Source organism: Balaenoptera ricei, chromosome 17, assembly GCF_028023285.1.
Source record: "Balaenoptera ricei isolate mBalRic1 chromosome 17, mBalRic1.hap2, whole genome shotgun sequence".
Lineage (NCBI taxonomy): Eukaryota > Metazoa > Chordata > Mammalia > Artiodactyla > Balaenopteridae > Balaenoptera > Balaenoptera ricei.
In genome coordinates this window covers 49,646,727-49,665,031 of record NC_082655.1, presented here as the reverse complement: position 1 = coordinate 49,665,031, position 18,305 = coordinate 49,646,727, and the positions used below count along the sequence as shown (strand labels likewise).

At 35.7% G+C, this 18,305-nt stretch overlaps 1 protein-coding gene across 1 annotated transcript in view; it reads left to right on the top strand.

The window, feature by feature from the left end:
• RIPK2 (receptor interacting serine/threonine kinase 2) overlaps nt 1-15,697 on the top strand; it is a 31,903-nt gene extending 16,206 nt beyond the window's left edge. Inside the window, exons 4-12 of the mRNA XM_059901786.1 lie at nt 246-403; nt 1,484-1,533; nt 2,375-2,536; nt 6,889-6,974; nt 9,925-10,008; nt 11,116-11,209; nt 12,782-12,937; nt 13,511-13,887; nt 14,344-15,697. Of these exons, the coding sequence (XP_059757769.1) occupies nt 246-403; nt 1,484-1,533; nt 2,375-2,536; nt 6,889-6,974; nt 9,925-10,008; nt 11,116-11,209; nt 12,782-12,937; nt 13,511-13,848 (1,128 nt within the window). The 3' untranslated portion in view covers nt 13,849-13,887; nt 14,344-15,697. The remainder of the gene's footprint in view (nt 1-245; nt 404-1,483; nt 1,534-2,374; nt 2,537-6,888; nt 6,975-9,924; nt 10,009-11,115; nt 11,210-12,781; nt 12,938-13,510; nt 13,888-14,343) is intronic.
• The last annotated feature ends 2,608 nt before the right edge of the window (nt 15,698-18,305 follow it).

Genomic DNA, 18,305 nt, shown 5'->3' with positions numbered 1-18,305 from the left:
CTTAAAATTTGTAATATTATGCTGAACTTCAAGTCAGTTTATATTGCTTTTAGAGTTGTTGGGTTCAGCACTATGGAATCCAATTTGTTAAGAAACTAATAGACTATTATAGAAATAAAATATTAATATATATAGCATTTACTCTGGTCTCATGTTTAAATATAATAAATATAAACAAAAACAATCAATTCTTGAATTTTTTTAAAGAGAAAATTTAAAAATTCAATTACTCTTTTCCCTTCCAGATTGCAGATTTTGGTTTATCAAAATGGCGCATGATGTCCCTCTCACAATCACGAAATAGTAAATCTGCACCAGAAGGAGGGACAATTATCTATATGCCACCTGAAAACTATGAACCTGGACAAAAATCAAGGGCTACTATCAAGCATGATATATATAGGTACAGCATGTTACCTTTGCTCAGAGTTAACCTTGTCTAAAAAACAAGATTAATCAATCAGAATTTTGAAGCTACATTTTAAAAGTACGATTTTTATGCTTCTGTCATAAGTGTGGTGAAAATAAATTAGAGACAGTGGTTAATGTTTTTCAGATTAAAGATGCCTCGCTTTGGGAGTTCCCTAGTGGCCTAGTGGTTAGGATTTCAGTTTTCACTGCCGTGGCCCAGGTTCAATCCCTGGTCAGGGAACTGAGATCCCACAAGCTGTGTGGTACGGCCAAAAAAAAATTAAAAATTAAAAATATGAAAATAAAGATGCCTTGCTTTTTTAAAAAAAATATATTTATTTACTTATTTATTTGGTTGTGACAGTGGGCTCCTTAGTTGCGGCACATGGGCTCCTTGGTTGCAGCATGAGGGCTCCTTAGTTGCAGAATGCATGTGGGATCTGGTTCTCTGACCAGGGATCAAACTCGGACCCCCTGCATTGGGAGCATGGAGTCTTAACCACTGCGCCACCAGGGAAGTCCCGATGCCTTGCCTTAAGCTACTTTTACATCCTTAAAAATTATTAAAGCATATCTTATTGTCCTACCAATTTATAATATTCAAGGGTTTTTATCATATGTGACCTTGATAGGGGGAGGGAAACAGTGCAATTAACATTTAACACTACCAAAAGAGACAGTACTTACACCAGAAAAAGAGTCAATAGAATAGGGCTACATGAAACAGCCTTTTTTATTGCTCTTTATTTTGTGTGAATAATAGAATCATGTAATTAAAGGGCATAGCTTATCTAGGTGTTAAAGAATCATCCACAAGTTATCCTTGCCTATAACTTCAAGTTTTTATTACAGTAATTTCCTGATTTTTCAAATTGAATTAATTCCCTTTCAAAACAAAACTGTATATGAATATTCATCATCTTGGTTCTATATAGTGATTCTTTAAGCAGCATTTCACTACATTATTACTTTAAAAAATGGTGTCTCCACAGTCAGCTTTTAAAATCAGTACCATTTTAGTTTATTATGAATAGTTTATAAAGTACTATATGTATATTTTTATCTTAAACAGCTATGCAGTTATCACATGGGAAGTCTTATCTAGAAAACAGCCTTTTGAAGGTAAGTGTACTTTGACTTCCTTATTCTAGGTGACATCATATTGGTAAGTCATACTCAGAACTATCTGAATAAAGACCACTTATTTTAAATCTGCCTAACAGTCATTTTGTGGAAAACACACTAGAAAAACATAACAATTTATCAATGTGAATCCACTGTATGTTGGAAAGTACTGGATTAAGGATCAGAAAAATGTAGATTCTTCTTGTTCTGATAGTAATTAACTCTATTATAAGCCACTGAATCTCTTAAGTCCTCATTTTTTTTCATCTGCAAAGTAAGAATTTTGAATTCTTATTTCTAAGATTCATTCCACCTATAAAATCGTTTGTATGAAAATTTAACTAGTGCTTCTTCCAAAGACCAGCAAACACTGAAGAATACTTTTCAAATTTTCTGATAATAGTGTCTCTTTCTTTACTTTGAGGTTCATTTAGGTCAGTTTGCTGTGTAACAACCTCAAAATCTCAGTAGTTTACAAACTAAACATTTATTTTTCATTCACATTCGGTTATTAGTTGCTGTGGCTCTTCTTGGCTCTGCTAGGTTCTGCTCAGCTCTGCTGAGCTCTGTTTTACTCTACTCTCTTCATACTCCATTGGCCAAATCAAATCGCATGGCCAAGCCCAGAATTAAAGAGGTGAAGATATATACTCCTCCCATGAGAGGCAGCAAGTCTGGCAATAGCTGGGATATAAATATTCCTTTGACAGAAAGGGAAGTAATGAATTATTCCTAAGATTTTAAGATTTCCTCATGCTCATTTGGTTGGCTTTAGAATGTATTTAATATATTAACTCATAATATATTTCTAATGAATGAAATATATTTGTTTTGACAGAAGTCACCAATCCTTTGCAGATTATGTATAGTGTGTCACAAGGACATCGACCTGACACTAATGAAGAAAGTTTGCCATTTGATATACCTCATCGAGCACTTATGATCTCTCTAATAGAAAGTGGATGGGCGCAAAATCCAGATGAAAGACCGTCTTTCTTAAGTTAGTGTACAGTTTTAATCTGGACCTTTTGAATTACAAAAATAACAAATACGCTATAAATAAAATATTCCTTGAACAACTATACAAGTTAGATGACAAGCTCAAAGTTTTTTTTAATTCAAAGTTGTTTTTATTTTATGAGATGAGCTTGAAGTGGTAAGGAGAGGCTGTTGACTATCATCATAAAAAGGTTAGAAATTTATTCCAAGTACAATGGAAAGCCATTAAAGTGAGTTTTTCAGGGAAATAACATGATTAAATTTAAGTTTGGGAGATATCACTCGCTGCTATGTATAAAATTGATTGGAGAAGGGCAAGAGTAGAATTTCCAGACCAATCCTGGAGATCGAAAAATCAGATAGAATTAAGATTTATTTCAGAGGTAGAATGAATCATCACCTAAATGTAAACATAGAAGAAAATCTTCATGATCTTGGGTTAAGCAAAGAGCTCTTATATATGACATCAGAAACAAGATCTGTTAAAAAAATTCTTTGATAATTGAACTTCAAAAAAATTGAAAAATTTTACACTTCAAAAGATGCTATAGAAAATGAAAAGACAAGCTGTAGACTGGGAATCTTCTTTCCAACTAAAAAAAAAACAAATATATTTTCCATTCAAAACTTATGTCTAGTGCTCATCAGCATTGTATTTTAAAAAAATCAAAAGTTGCTCTAATAATGGATTAACATTTTATCTCTTATCTCCCAGAGCCATGTAATAGGGTGTGTGTGTGTGTATGTATGTGTATTTATATGTATACATATGTATGTGTGTATTGGCTTGGCCAAAAAGTTTGTCTGGGTTCTTCTATAAGATTTTACAAAAACCTGAACGAACTTTTTGGCTATCCCTATATATATCTCCTTTGTCCCCAGTGCCACTTCCAAACTGTAATTTCTTTTCCATTCCCTAAAGACTCCAGCTCTTCTGAAGATCATGCCATTAGGCAGTACTTCTCTACAAACTTCCTGGTTTTTCCCTATTGTTCATTGCAGAACAGTGGCTTTTGGCTTACTGACTTCTACATCCTGCATTGATCAGTGCTGCTGAATATTTGAGAGGAACGCTCTGCGGATCTCTGGAGTTCTCTCTCTGTGTACCTCTCCTCTTTGGTGCTTTGTCCTATAAACTCTATCTGCCTCCGTCTACCCTAACTCCCAGCCCTGTCTCTTCAACTCTGAGCTTCCACTGGGCCCCGCCTTACTTCCCTACCCTGTAGTATAGCTGGAAACTCTCCCAAGGCAGTAAGCTTGGGTAGTCAGGCTGTCATAAGGCTGACCTGCGTTGTTTCCTATCACTTAGAGATCACTGTCCTTTGTTGCCTGATATCTAGTGTCTTGAAAACCACTGTTTCATGCATTTTATCTGGCTAATGGTTGTTTAAGGCAGGAGGGTGAATTGGTCCTTGTTGCTTCATCTTGGCCAGAAATGGAATTCATTGTTTTCTTTTTAAATTAATGGCTAAAACTGGGCACTAAACACTACTTAGCAATTCTGTTATGTTTCTCAAATACATCTACTATTCCATTCTCATAGATCACCTGTTCTTAAGTTGTGGTGCAGGGACCTCTGGAGGTGGGGTTGGTTCCTGAGACTTATAAGGGGTTCATAAAATCAAAACTTTTCAAAATAATAAACATTAAGGTATTATCTTCCCTTTTTACTCTCATCCTCTGGAAAAATCTTTCCAGAGACTAAATTAAGTTTGATGATATCATTGCTCCAACAGATAATGGAATGTGTTTTCATATACTCTGATGTGTTAAAATTTTGTTTTAATCTAATGTAGTAAATATCAATAGATATGATCAACATATACAAAAGCTCTTAATAATTTTGAAGAGTTCTGAGACCCAAAAGTTTGAGAATTACAGACTTAGATGATCATCTTGTACTACTGTAGGAGATGCGTTAAGTCCCATACTTCATGTTTCCAAAGTGAAGATGAAATTCCATTTCAATCCCCAGAAGGAAAGCATGGGAGGAACATTTCTAGGTCCTATCTGCCCCTCAGCACTCCTCCTCATTTGTTAGTTTTAGAGAAAAAGAAAGCACACTTATCTAGTCCCTTCTCAGTTTTCTCCTCCTTTTAGAAGTAAGCTTGTCTAAAGAATGCACATTTTGTGCTTCCCCATATGGAAGCAGGTAAGGCCTGTAGCTGAGTGAGTAAAACTGTCAACTGAAGGGACAAAGTATTACTAAGCCCATATGCTACAGATCTAAAAAGGGACATATTCCAATTAGCTTTATCAGTAATAAAGGTGATATTTTGATCATCATCTATCATTATTGTGTGGCCTTTCTTAATAGATTCTGAACTTAGGAAGAGAAGACAGGGGTAATGCATATTGTACCTTATCTTCCCTTCTTAAACCTCCTACACTCTATGTTCTGTATTTCTTTTGAGCATTGAGAAAGTAGAAACCATGAGAGAGCACTCCCTCATAGTTCCACTACCAGATCTATAAACTTAGTTGTACTTGACCTGTCTTTCCTGCTTTATCTCTTTTACAGTGGGAAAAAAGTGTTCTTATACAATTGTAAACAGTATTACTTGCGCTCTGGATGCCATTCCCTTACTCTCTCCAGCATTCTGTTCCTTATATTCTCTCTCTGCTCTTGCATTGCCAATCTCTGCCTGTCTACTGGATCGTTCATCTGTCATACAGATCTATGCTATTATTATATCCTATCTTTATATAGGAAAAAAATTCTTGACCCCATATCATCCTTCAGCTACCACCTCATTTTTCTACTCCCATTTAGATCTAAACACCTTGTAGGAATTGTCCATACTTATTGTCTCTACTTCTTCATCTCTAATTCAATTTTTAACAAACTTGCATCAGTCTTCTGTTTTCATATCTCCACTAAAGCTGCATTTGTTCAAGTTACCAAGGATGGCAATTTTGGAAAATACTGCTTATCTTACTTGGCCTCTCAGCAGATTAGATATGGCTGACTCTTCCCTCCTTGAAACTTTCCCTCTGATAGCTTCCAAGACACAAGAGACCATACTCCCTATTATCCTCTCTTCCTCTATCTCTTTTTTTCTTCCTCTGCTCAGTTTCTAACTGTTGGAATGCCTCAGAGCTCTAATATGGGTCCTTTACTGTTTGCCATCTGTACTTTCCCCCTAGATGATCCAGACCAGACCATGGCTTTTATACCATCTATATGTTAGTAATGCTCAGTTTTATATCCAGAGCCCTGGCCTCTCCCTTAAGCAACAGGTCCATATATTATTGTAGTAATAGTGGTAATTATGATTGTTTCTACTCGTTGGCTATTATGAATCATGCTGCTATGACTGTTCATGTGCAAGTCTGTGTGTGAACATATATGTTTTCATTTCTCTCAGGTAACTACCTGAGTGGAATTGCTTGGTTGTATGGTAAATTTATCTTTCATTTTTAAGAAACTGCCAAACTGTTTTCCAGAGTGGCTGCATCATGATACATTCCCACCAGCAATGTGTGAGGTTTTCTGTTTCTCTACATCATTGTCAATACTTGTTATTTTCTGTCTTTTTAATTATACCTATTTTAGTGGGTATGGAGTGATGCCTCATTGTAGTGTTAATTTGCATCTCCTAATGACTAATGGTGTTTAAGCATATTTTCATGTGCTTTTTAGCTATTTGTGTGTCTCCTTTGGTGAAATTCAATCTTTTACCCATTTTTAAATTGGGTTGTTTGTCTTAAGTTGTTAGAGTTCTTTTTATATTCTAGATATAAGTTCTTTAGCAGATACATGATAGGTAAAAGTGTTCTCCTAGTCTGGGGCTTGTCTTTTTGTTTTTCTAAATAGCATCTTTTTAAATGCCAAAGGTTTCACTTTTTTTGAAGTCCCATTATCAAAAAATTTTTATGGATCCTGTTTCTGATGCCATATCCAAGGATTATTTGCCAAACTCAAGGTCATGAAGATTTTCACCTATATTTACATTTAGGTGCATAGTCCATTTCAAGTTAATTCTATGTATGTTGTGAGGTAAGAATCTAAATTTTTCTGTTTTTGTGTGGATATCCAACTGTCCTAGTACCATATGTCGAAAAGACTATCCTTTCCTCATTGAGTTGCCTTAGCAACTTTGTCAAAAAACAATTGCCCATACTTGTAAGAGCTTTAGACTCTCAATTATGTTCCATTGATCTATCTTTAGATATGTCTATCTTTATGCCTGTACTAAACACTCTTAAGACAGTTGAATGTCATCAGTTTGGGGAAAAATTTACTTAGGGCCTTATCAGTTAAATATTAGCGTTTATGTTTTTCATTTTAATGGTTATAAGCAACCTGAACTCATTTTTTTTTTCTGAACTCATTTTATTTATCTTATTTAGAATGTTTAATAGAACTTGAACCAGTTCTGAAAACATTTGAAGAGATAACTTTTCTTGAAGCTGTTCTTCAACTAAAGAAAACAAAGGTAAATTGTTAAATGTAATACCGGAAATTAGAATGTTAAATCATGGAGAGTTTTAGTTTAGTTTAATTTAGTTTTTTTCTACATACCTTCCACAGATACAAGCTACAGTACTGGGGCAGTAGTTATCAGAGAGTATGAATGCTGTCTTGAATCTGTCACCAAAGAACTTTTCCATTTCATTCAAACAGCCACCTCCAGATTTCAAGGGATTTTCAGACCTCTCATATAGCAAATGTAAATTTAAAATGTGTAATGAGTGCCAGTTATATACAGTTAATGCCCTAAATTACTACAGTTGTTGTTGTTTTAAATCTATGTTTATTTCTCTGAAGTTTTGTTATATAGAGAGTAAAAGATGTCTGGGTTATTGCACTTTATTGCCAAGTTAAGCTGTAGAATTTTTATTAATAATTGAGGCCCAAATGTGTATTTTCTATGGCTTGTTTATATCTTTTTGTTTTCCCACTCAAACACTCCATGTTGCATAGACCAAAGTAGCAGTTGATATGAATTACCTAGAACAATTGTCTTATTTACTCATTCTGCTCTTGTAGATCAGAAAAACAATTGAAGGAACCCATTACTGCAAGTTTTTCTTGCTGCTATCAAAAATTGTTTAGAAAGCAACTACAGTCCTTTAGGGACAAAGTTAGCCTAGTTTAACACTTTCTGGGTTTCATTAAGTTGCATTTGAGATATGATAATAAAAACCATCAGTTATTAGCCAATCTCTTAGGTTGTGAACAGGCATAATCTACAATTGATTTATCACTAAATGACATTGCTTGCCTCTTGCAGTTTGCTGTATCTGTTAACATAATCTTTGGTTTAAAAGGGAAGTGCATAAAGGAAACAACTGCCCTTAACCAAACTTAAAATTGATGGTGGCAATATTAGTGCCTGAGTTTTTTAAGGAACTGAGGAGGAACTCTGCTTTAATCCTTTGATAAGTTTTCATTGACTTCTCCGCTTCTGAGTAGGTAGTCTTTTCCAGAACATTCCAATCTCTCCACTTCTTAGTAGATACAAACTTCTGTTAACATTTATTTTTGCTTTGTCTTTTCAGTTCCCTTTTCTCTCTTCACAACTTTCTCCTCTTCTGCCAAGCAAAGGTGGATAGAAGCGTCTGTTTTCTTGGTTCTAAGAAACTGAACTGGAAGAGAACCAATTCAGTTCCTTTTTTTGTCCCCAACCAACTTAAATACTAGGATCTATATTTAAAACTGTTAATTTGGGGGAGAAATTTTGCTTCTTAAATAAAGTAATTTCGTGTATATTTTTAAATACTTGAGTATCATTTAATAGCATTACTTTCTTTGGTCACTGTTTTAAAGTTGCTGTATTGTTTTCACTCAGAGTTGTTGTTATTTTTTTCTTTTTTTTTTAAATCCTTGTGTTAATTCTGTAAAACTGTTAGGGAAAGAATATCATCTCCATTTTATAGATGAGATAACTGAGGTATAGGGAAGTAAGTCACATAACACTCTACACAGCTAACTAATGGCAGGGCCAAGGGTAGAATACAAATTTATTAAGATAATAAGATTTTTCATAAAGAAATTTCTGAAAACAAAGATCACAGTTTAGGGTGACTTGTTTTGTTTGAGTTTCCTACATTTTTTTCAGTTCTTTGAACTGGCTCCTATAATTCATGTTTTCACAGACAGTATCTCTTATGTCTTGAGCAGTAAAAACTGAATCAAAAAAAGTTTTTCTTTGATATGTCATTTTATTTCTTTCTAGGGACTGACTCACTAGTTCATAAATAATTTGAATTATCATTAACTGATCGGTTATGAAAAGTGATGTTAGTAATTAATGATACTGTATAACAAGAAATATTTTAATAAATTTAAAAGAACAGAAGAAATTTATATAACAGAAATGGATCCAAAGATGAATTTTAAAGGTTCATATAAAAATGTATTTAACAAATGTTCACTAGACTGCTGTGTGTAAAGTACTATGCCCCATAGATTATATACATAGATGAATAGTAGTTTTTTTCTCCTAAAACTTCTTAGACATGTTATGGAGCAGACAGTTGTTGAGTATGAATAATGAAGGGCTGGGTGTGGATCCCACCAATTTCTAAAGTTCTGTAGAGCATTTGACGTTATGTTGGTTTGGGGAAGAAAAGCAGACTAATGGTTTTGTTTTTAAATCACTCAATAGTGATGGCAGCTAATCCAAGTCTGGCTTAAAGAGACAGGAGTGAATCACTAAACAATTTTAGTACAAAGGCATAGTGTTTAAATAAATCATCTGTTTAATAGCTACCATTTATTGAATGCTTACAAAGTAATCTTAGGGCCTCTGCATATATTATAATCCTTCTTACAGTGATCCTGCAAAATATGTATTCTCATCTCCAGTTTACAGATAAGTAAACTAAGTTTAAGTCTCATGCCCAAAGTCAAACAGGTATCCTGGGATCTAAACCAGATCTCATTGGCCCCCATTGTTCCATTAGGGCACTCTTGCCTCCTTTAATTAGTCCAGCCCTCAATTTCTTATCTATAAAATGAAAATAATAATAGTACTTAGAATCATGGTGCCTAAATTATAGTAAATGCTTAATAATTATGGATAGAGAGATACACACACAAATTGAAATATATTAAGTACCTAGTTTGAACCAGATACTTTATATTCATTATCTCAATCTCTAGAATGATCCCGCATGTAGATATTATTCCATTTTAAAGGATGAATTTGCTCAAGGTTACCAGTTAATATGAGGCAGGATTCAAAGACTGTGTCTCTAAAGTTATTTCCCCTATTCTACACTATCTCTACCTTTAAGTTAGATATTATATTCTCAACTGATTGAGATTTTCTTTCTATTGATTTTGTATAAACATACAAAATATGTTAAGTAGATTGTATTTTACTCATATAATTTTCTAATTATCTCTAATTCAAGTACATATATTCATTCTTATTGCAGAGTGCTTCAAGTACCATTCACTTATGTGACAAGAAGAAAATGGAGTTATCTCCAAACATACCTGTAAATTATGGTCCACAGGAGGTAAAAATAATTATGTTGATTAAACTCAAAATGTGAGCAGAATATGAGAAATCATTTAGTCTATCTCAGTCTTTTATAGATGGGAAGCTAAAGTCCAGGGAGGTTTTAGGATTTTAGAATGGGAATCTCCAATTTGAAATCCAGCTCTTCTGATTCTTAGTTCATTGTTCATCTCATCAAATCACAGTCCTTTCTTTCTTGGGCATTGACTTCTGTCCCTGTCCTTGTTTTATGTAATGGATGGTGTTCCAGGGTAGTACATAGACAAATCATTGGTACAGTTCTGCCACTCTATTTATACCTTCTTATTCAAATGTAAAAAAGCTATAATACCTGCCTTGTTCTTAACCTCTTACAATGATTAATAGAAAGAAAATGTCATTTGTGTGGCTATCCAAAAAGAAGGATTTCTTTAGTAGCATTCATTCAGAATTATTTCATATTAATGATTTCTTTTAAGAATATATAAGATATGTTCTCTTTACAGATTCAGAAAAGTAATAATACCTTCAAAATGAATCTTAAAACACAGTATGTAGTCTTTGAATCACCTTTATATTCACTATCTCATCACTGGATCTTTGAGCCCATACATGCTCATTTTTAGATAAATACACAGAAAAAGAACCTGAGAGCCAAATTATTTAAATGCCTTGTCGAAGCTTAGGTAGTAATTCCATGACAGAGCTAGGATTGGATCCAACTTCTATATTACTTTTTCCATGGATTCCCACTCCTCCATGTTGAAGGAACTTGAGGCATTGAGAATAGGCATGTGCTCTAAATCAGTAGGTAATCAGAGTTGCAGATCTCAAATTTCTCATGAGCTGGACAGAGTCTCTGAGATTATGTACAAAATATTGAAAAAATAATGATTTCTAATATATTTAACTATTGCCCCACCCATCCAATTGACCTGATAAAGAAATCAAGTTCACTTTTTTTGTTACTTCACATATGTGTTTAATTTTGTAAAGTGTAATTTGTATTAGTTTTGATTCTTTGTTTATAATAAGCCAAAAGCAGGAACTGTTTAGAAATTAAAGCTGTATAACTTTTAAAATGATTTTTCATTAACCTAAGTCATTTATCTTCTATTTATTTTAGGAATCATGTGGATCCTCTCAGCTCCATAAAACTAGTGTTTCTCCTGGAACTTCAAGGTCCCTGTCAGCTCCTCAAGACAATGATTTTTTATCTAGTATGTAAATTTTTCAGTCAGTATTACTTGCAAGTTTTCAGTTTTCTTTCAAGATCATATTCTAGCAAGCAGTCTTGGTTTGTATGGAACATGTCTTTCATTTGCATTTATAACTCAATTTTTAAAAGTGACAGTCTAAAGATGTGAAAATAGTAGTGGGATGTTAAACAAATTATTTAAGTATTAAAAGCATTATGTTAGACACTACAGAAAGATATTTTTAAAACTCTCTTATAAGAAACAGGAGAAATGTTTCTAAGTCACCATAATATTAGACAAAGAGCAATGTATTGTAAAAGATATAGGGATATAGAACTATGGTAGTATAGTGGAAGAGTAACATTTTTTACAAAGTACTGTCACAACAACCTTGTGAGGGAGATATTCCTCATTTTACAGATTCTTAAGATCAAGACTTCTGGATCACATAGTTAGTAGCTGGCAAATCCAAGATTCGAAGCCAGGTCTTTTTGATAAATATTTTCATGTCACTACTACACCATGTTATCATCATGAAGAAATTATTTCTGGCTGAAGGTTGGACCTATAGTTATAAAGGATGGGCATTCCAGGCAAAAGGAACAGCATAGAGGCAAAGAAGCAAGAAAACAGAGAACAGTGAGTAGTTGGGTTTAGCTGGTGAAGAGGGTGAATGAAAGGTGATAAAAGATCAGGAGGGTGGAGTCATATCATGATGAATTCTAATACTATGCTAAGCCATTCAGGCTCTTTTGCTTGGGTAGGGAGCAATTACTGCAAATTTTTGAGCAAGGGTGTGACATGATAAAATTTTTTGCTTTAGGAATATTTATCCTGGCTGGAATATGTAGGATATTTTGGAAGGGAAAAGGAGATTCAAGGTGGGGAGACCAGTTAGGAGACTATTGGTCTATTATCGTACTACAGATGAGAGATTATGAGACCTGCTCCAGAGTGTGAAGGAGAGAATAGTGTGAGAGATGTTACAGAGGACACACTTTTCACTTGCAGGAAGGAAGAGAGAAAACAAGATAAAGCTGAACAAGTTTAGCTGGAAGAACATTGGTGCTATTAACAGAAATAGGAGTTGAAACAGGTTTTAAAGTTAAGATGAATAATTAAGTTTTTAATTTTTTTTCTTTTTTAATTTGAGCTGTTGAAAATGTAAGGTTCACTGAAGACAGAAAATTTAATTACATGGATTTGGGAAGGGAGGTGACAATTGAGGCCCTGAGGTTGAATAAGTTTACCAAAGGAGAGTGTAAAAAGACACATCATATGTAAATTTAGAGGACACATTTGAAGTGCAGAAGGAGGAAGATGACACAGAAGAAAAAATATGGTACCACACGAAGAAGTAAAATTCTATGATTTATAATTTACATAAGACAGAAATATGGTAAAAACATTAAGCATAAACCTTTTTGTTCCAAAAAATATTTACTTGTGGAATTAGGTTTATGAACCAGCTTATGCAGTGAAAAATTAAGAGACACTGAATACTACCCTCTCTATGACCTGGATGTTCATATTTTAGCTAATAGGAGTAGCTAAGGAATATTCTACCCTTAATGAAAATGTTGTGTTTTATAGGAAAAACTCAAGACTTTTCTGTGATGCGTCAATGTCCAGTAAATCACAGTTGTGACAGTAACATTTCTGTGGCTCAAAGAGCAACATTCTGTGATCACAGGGCTGCTCCATGCTCTTTAGCAATAATAAATCCACTCTCAGCTGAGGGAAATTCAGGTAAATATGTACTATGAGACACTTTGTAAATGATGCCATTTATCTCACAACCATATGTTCAGTAGATCTGCTATATGATGTTTTATTTGTCTTTATTTCTTTAGTATGATATATACATACCATAAGTAGGAAAGCACTTCCAATCCCCGAAGACATGAGTGTTGATATGTAATAATAGGCCAAAGTGGTATTCCATGACCATCTATCTAGGGAGGGAGTGCTAAGAGGAGGTGTGACTTAATATGTTACTAAAGGTAAATATATTTTTGTTTATCAAATATGCAAGTATTCTTTATGTTTAAAAAAAAACCTGAGAAAAAGTGACATTTGCCCCCATGATTTATAATGTATAAAAATGCAGTGCTTTTTCTTGGAGGGAAAGGGAAGAGATAACCCAAATATCTGAATGTTTCTTGAAAATAAATAGCATCCCTCAAAATACTGGTGTTCCATATGAGCACAATCATAGTAAAGTTAGGTTTTATGCCTTATTATTTTGTTTTTCATCTAATTTTACTCATAGCTATATATCTGTCCCCACCTTCTTACTTGTCATCGCTTGCTTTTCTACAGAGCGATTTCAGCCTGGTATAACCCAACAGTGGATCCAGAGTAAAAGGGAAGATATTGTGAACCAAATGACTGAAGCCTGCCTTAACCAATCTCTAGATGCCCTCCTGTCCAGGGATTTGATCATGAAGGAGGACTATGAACTCATTAGTACCAAACCTACAAGGACCTCAAAAGTCAGACAATTATTGGATACTAGTGACATCCAAGGAGAAGAATTTGCCAAAGTTATAGTACAAAAATTGAAAGATAACAAGCAAATGGGTCTTCAGCCTTACCCAGAAATACTTGTGGTTTCTCAATCTCCATCTTTAAATTTATTTCACAATAAAAGCCTATAAGTAACTCTTTTTCAAGAAGAAAAGTCAGTGCATAAAAGGGTATTTTATATTTCTTTTGCCTTGATAATGTTGTTTTTATGAGATTCATATGAATATTAGAAACTTTAATGAAATTTCTTCTTCAGATAAATATTAGTCTCCTTCCAAGACATTATAGTATTTTTAAAATTAATACAGTAGAAAGTTTGATTTTTGCTGCATAGTTCAATTCTTTTTGTCTCTGGTTAATTGAAGCTATTTTTTCAATGTAATAATCATATTTTTATTGTACAAAACGTGTCTTCAGGTTTCATGTGTTTCTCATGTAAACCATTTTCACATATACTTTCTTTGTGGATTATTTATTGTTTAAGATGCTTGACTTTCTGAAGACTTAAATCAAAAAAACTTTTAAATGTTATTTATTGAGTTCTTTAGAAAATTGTTTCAAAGATAAGCAATACAAAGTGTATAAAGAAAAAATCCTTCAACATGTGTTTCTACTTCTATTTCTAGCCTCAACTAACAACCAAGGTAACAACCAAAGTTAACAGCATGATGTGTATCGTTCTATCCCTTTCTTCCTGCTCATATTTAAAGTATATGCCCGGGGGGGACCTTCAAGATGGTGGAGGAGTAAGACGTGGAGATCACCTTCCTCCCCACAAATACATCAAAAATACATCTACATGTGGAACAACTCCTGCAGAACACCTACTGAACACTGGCGGAAGACCTCAGACTTCCCAAAAGGCAAGAAACTCCCCACGTACCTGGGTAGGGAAAAAGGAAAAACAGATACAAAAGAATAGGGAGGGGACCTGCCCCTCTGAGAGGGAGCTGTGAAGGAGGAAAAGTTTCCACACACTAGGAAGCCCCTTCACTGGCGGAGATGGGGGGTGGGCAGTGGGGAAGCTTCAGGGCCATGGAAGAGAGCACAGCAGCAGGGGTCCGAGGGCAAAGTGGAGATATTCCCACACAGAGGATCAGTGCCTACCAGCACTCACCAGCCAGAGAGGCTTGTCTGCTCACCCGCTGGGGCAGGTGGGGGCTGGGAGCTGAGGCTTAGGCTTTGGAGGTCAGATCCCAGGGAGAAGACTGGGGTTGCTTGTGTGAACACAGCCTGAAGGGGGCTAGTGATCCACAACTATCTGGGAGGGAGTCCGGGAAAAAGTCTGGACCTGCCTAAGAGGCAAGAGACCATTGTTTCAGGGTGTGCGAGGAGAGGGGATTCAGAGCACCGTCTAAATGAGCTCCAGAGACAGGCATGAACCACAGCTACCAGTGTGGACACCAAAGGCGGGCATGAGACACTAAGGTTGCTGCTGCAGCCACCAAGAAGCCTGTGTGCAAGCAGAGGTCACCATCCACACCTCCTCTCCCGGAGCCTATGCAGCCCGCCACTGACAGGGTCCCGTGATCCAGGGACAACTTCCCCAGGAGAACACACAGCGCGCCTCAGGCTGTTGCAACCTGACAGTCAGGCTCGCCCCACATTCCGTACCCATCCCTCCCTCCCGGCCTGAGTGAGCCAGAGCCCCCTAATCAGCTGCTCCTTTAACCCCGCCCTATCTGGGCAGGGAACAGACACCCTCAGGTGACCTACACGCAGAGGCGGGGCCAAATCCAAAGCTGAACCTCAGGAGCTGTGCAAAGAAAGAAGAGAAAAGGAAATCTGTCCCAGCAGCCTCAGGAGCAGTGGATTAAATCTCCACAATCAACTTGATGTGCCCTGCATCTGTGGAATACCTCAACAGACAACAAATCATCCCAAAATTGTGGCGGTAGACTTTGGGAGCAACTGTAGATGTGGTGTTTGCTTTCTGCATCTAATTTGTTTCTGGTTTTATGTTTATTTTAGTTTAGTAGTTAGAGCTTATTATCATTGGTAGATTTGTTTATTGATTTGGCTGCTCTCTTCTTTTTTTTTTATATGTATTTTTTCCTTTTTCTCTTTTTGTGAGTGTGTATGTGTATGCTTTGTGTGATTTTGTCTGTATACCTTTACTTTTACCATTTGTCCTAGAATTCTGTCTGTCCATTTTTTTGGTTTTTTTGTTTTGTTTCTTTTTTTCGGATAGTTTTTAGGCTTTTAGCATTGGTGGATTTGCTTTTGGTTTGCTTGTCCCTTTTTTTAGTACTTTTTTTTTTTTATTTAAAAAAATTGTTTTTTAATTTTTTCTAATTATTTTATTTTACTTTATTTTATTTTTTTCTTTCTTTCTTTCTTTTTTATTCTCCCTTTTCTTCTGAGTCAAGTGGCTGACAGGGTCTTGGTCCTCTGGCCGGGTGTCAGGCCTGAGCCTCTGAGCTGGGAGAGCCGAGTTCAGGACATTGGTCCACCAGAGGCCTCCCACCCCCACGTCATATGAAATGGTGAAAGCTCTCACAGAGATCTCCATCGCAATGCTAAGACCCAGCTCGACTCAACAACCAGCAAGCTACAGTGCTGCACACCCTATGCCAAACAACTAGCAAGACAAGAACACAAGCACCCATTAGCAGAGAGGCTGCCTAAAATCATAGTTCACAGACATCCCAAAACACACCACTGGACGCAGTCCTGCCCACCAAAGACAAGATCCAGTCTCATCCACTAGAACACAGGCACTAGTCCTCTCCACCAGGAAGCCTACACAACCCACTGAACCAACCTTAGCCACTGGGAGAAGAAACAAAAGCAATGGAAACTACGAACCTGCAGCCTGTGAAAAGGAGGCCCCAAACACAGTAAGTTAAGCAAAATGAGAAGACAGAGAAATACACAGCAGATGAAGGAGCAAGGTAAAAACACACCAGACCAAACAACTGAAGAGGAAACGGGCAGCCTACTTGAAAAAGAATTCAGAATAATGATAGTAAAGGTGATCCAAAATCTTGGAAATAGAATGGAGAAAATACAAGAAACGTTTAACAAGGACCTAGAAGAACTAAAGAGCAAACAAACACTGATGAACAAAAACAAAATTAAAAATTATCTGGAAGGAATCAATAGCAGAATAACTGAGGCAGAAGAACAGACAAGTGACCTGGAAGATAAAATAGTGGAAATAACTACCGCAGAGCAGAATAAAAAAAGAATAAAAAGAATTGAGGACAGTCTCAGAGACCTCTGGGACAACATTAGACACACTAACATCCGAATTATAGGGATCCCAGAAGAAGAAAAAGACTAAAAAAGGGATTGAGAAAATATTTGAAGAGATTATAGTTGAAAACTTCCCTAATGTGGGAAAGGAAATAGTCAATCAAGTCCAGGAAGCACAGTGACTCCCATACAGGATAAATCCAAGGAGAAACACTCCAAGACACATAATAATCAAACTATCAAAAATTAAAAAGGACAAATTTTAAAAGCAGCAAGGGAAAAGCAACAAATAACATACAAGAGAATCTCCATAAGACTAACAGTTTATCTTTCAGCAGAAACTCTGCAAGCCAGAAGGGAGTGGCAGGACATATTTAAAGTGATGAAAGGGAAAAACCTACACCCAAGATTACTCTACCCAGCAAGGATCTCACTCAGATTCAACAGAGAAATTAACACCCTTACAGACAAAAGCTAAGAGAATTCAGCACCACTGAACCAGCTTTACAACAAATGCTAAAGGAACTTCTCTAGGCAGGAAACACAAAGAAGGAAAAGACCTACAATAACAAACCCAAAACAATTAAGAAAATGGTTATAGGAGCATACATATCAATAACTACCTTAAATGTAAATGAATTAAATGCTCCAAACAAAAGACATAGACTGGCTGAAAGGATACAAAAAGACCCGTATATAGGCTAGCTACAAAAACGGAGCTGGAGGAAACAGGCTCCCTGACTTCAGACTATATTACAAAGCTACAGTAATCAAGACAGTTTGGTACTGGCACAAAAACAAGAAAGATCAATGGAACAGGATAGAAAGCCCAGAGATAAACCCACACACATATGGTCACCTTATCTTCGATAAAGGAGGCAAGCATATACAATGGAGAAAAGACAGCCTCTTCAGTAAGTGGTGCTGGGAAAACTGGACAGCTACATGTAAAAGAATGAAATTAGAACACTTCCTAACACCATACATAAATATAAACTCAAAATGGATCAAAGTCATAAATGTAAGGCCAGACACTAAAAAACTCTTAGAGGAAAACATAGGCAGAACACTCTATGACATAAATCACAGCAAGATCCTTTTTGACCCACGTCCTAAGAGAAATGGAAATAAAAACAATATTAAATGGAACGTAATGAAACTTGAAAGGTTTAGCACAGCAAATAAAACCATAAAAAAGACGAAAAGACAATCCTCAGAATGGGAAAAAATATTTGCAAACAAAGCAACTGACAAAGGGTTAATCTCCAAAATATACACGCAGCTCATGCAGCTCAATATCAAAAAAACAACCCAATCCAAAAATAGAAGACTTAAATAGACATTTCTCCAAAGAAGATATACAGATTGCCAACAAACACATGAAAGGATG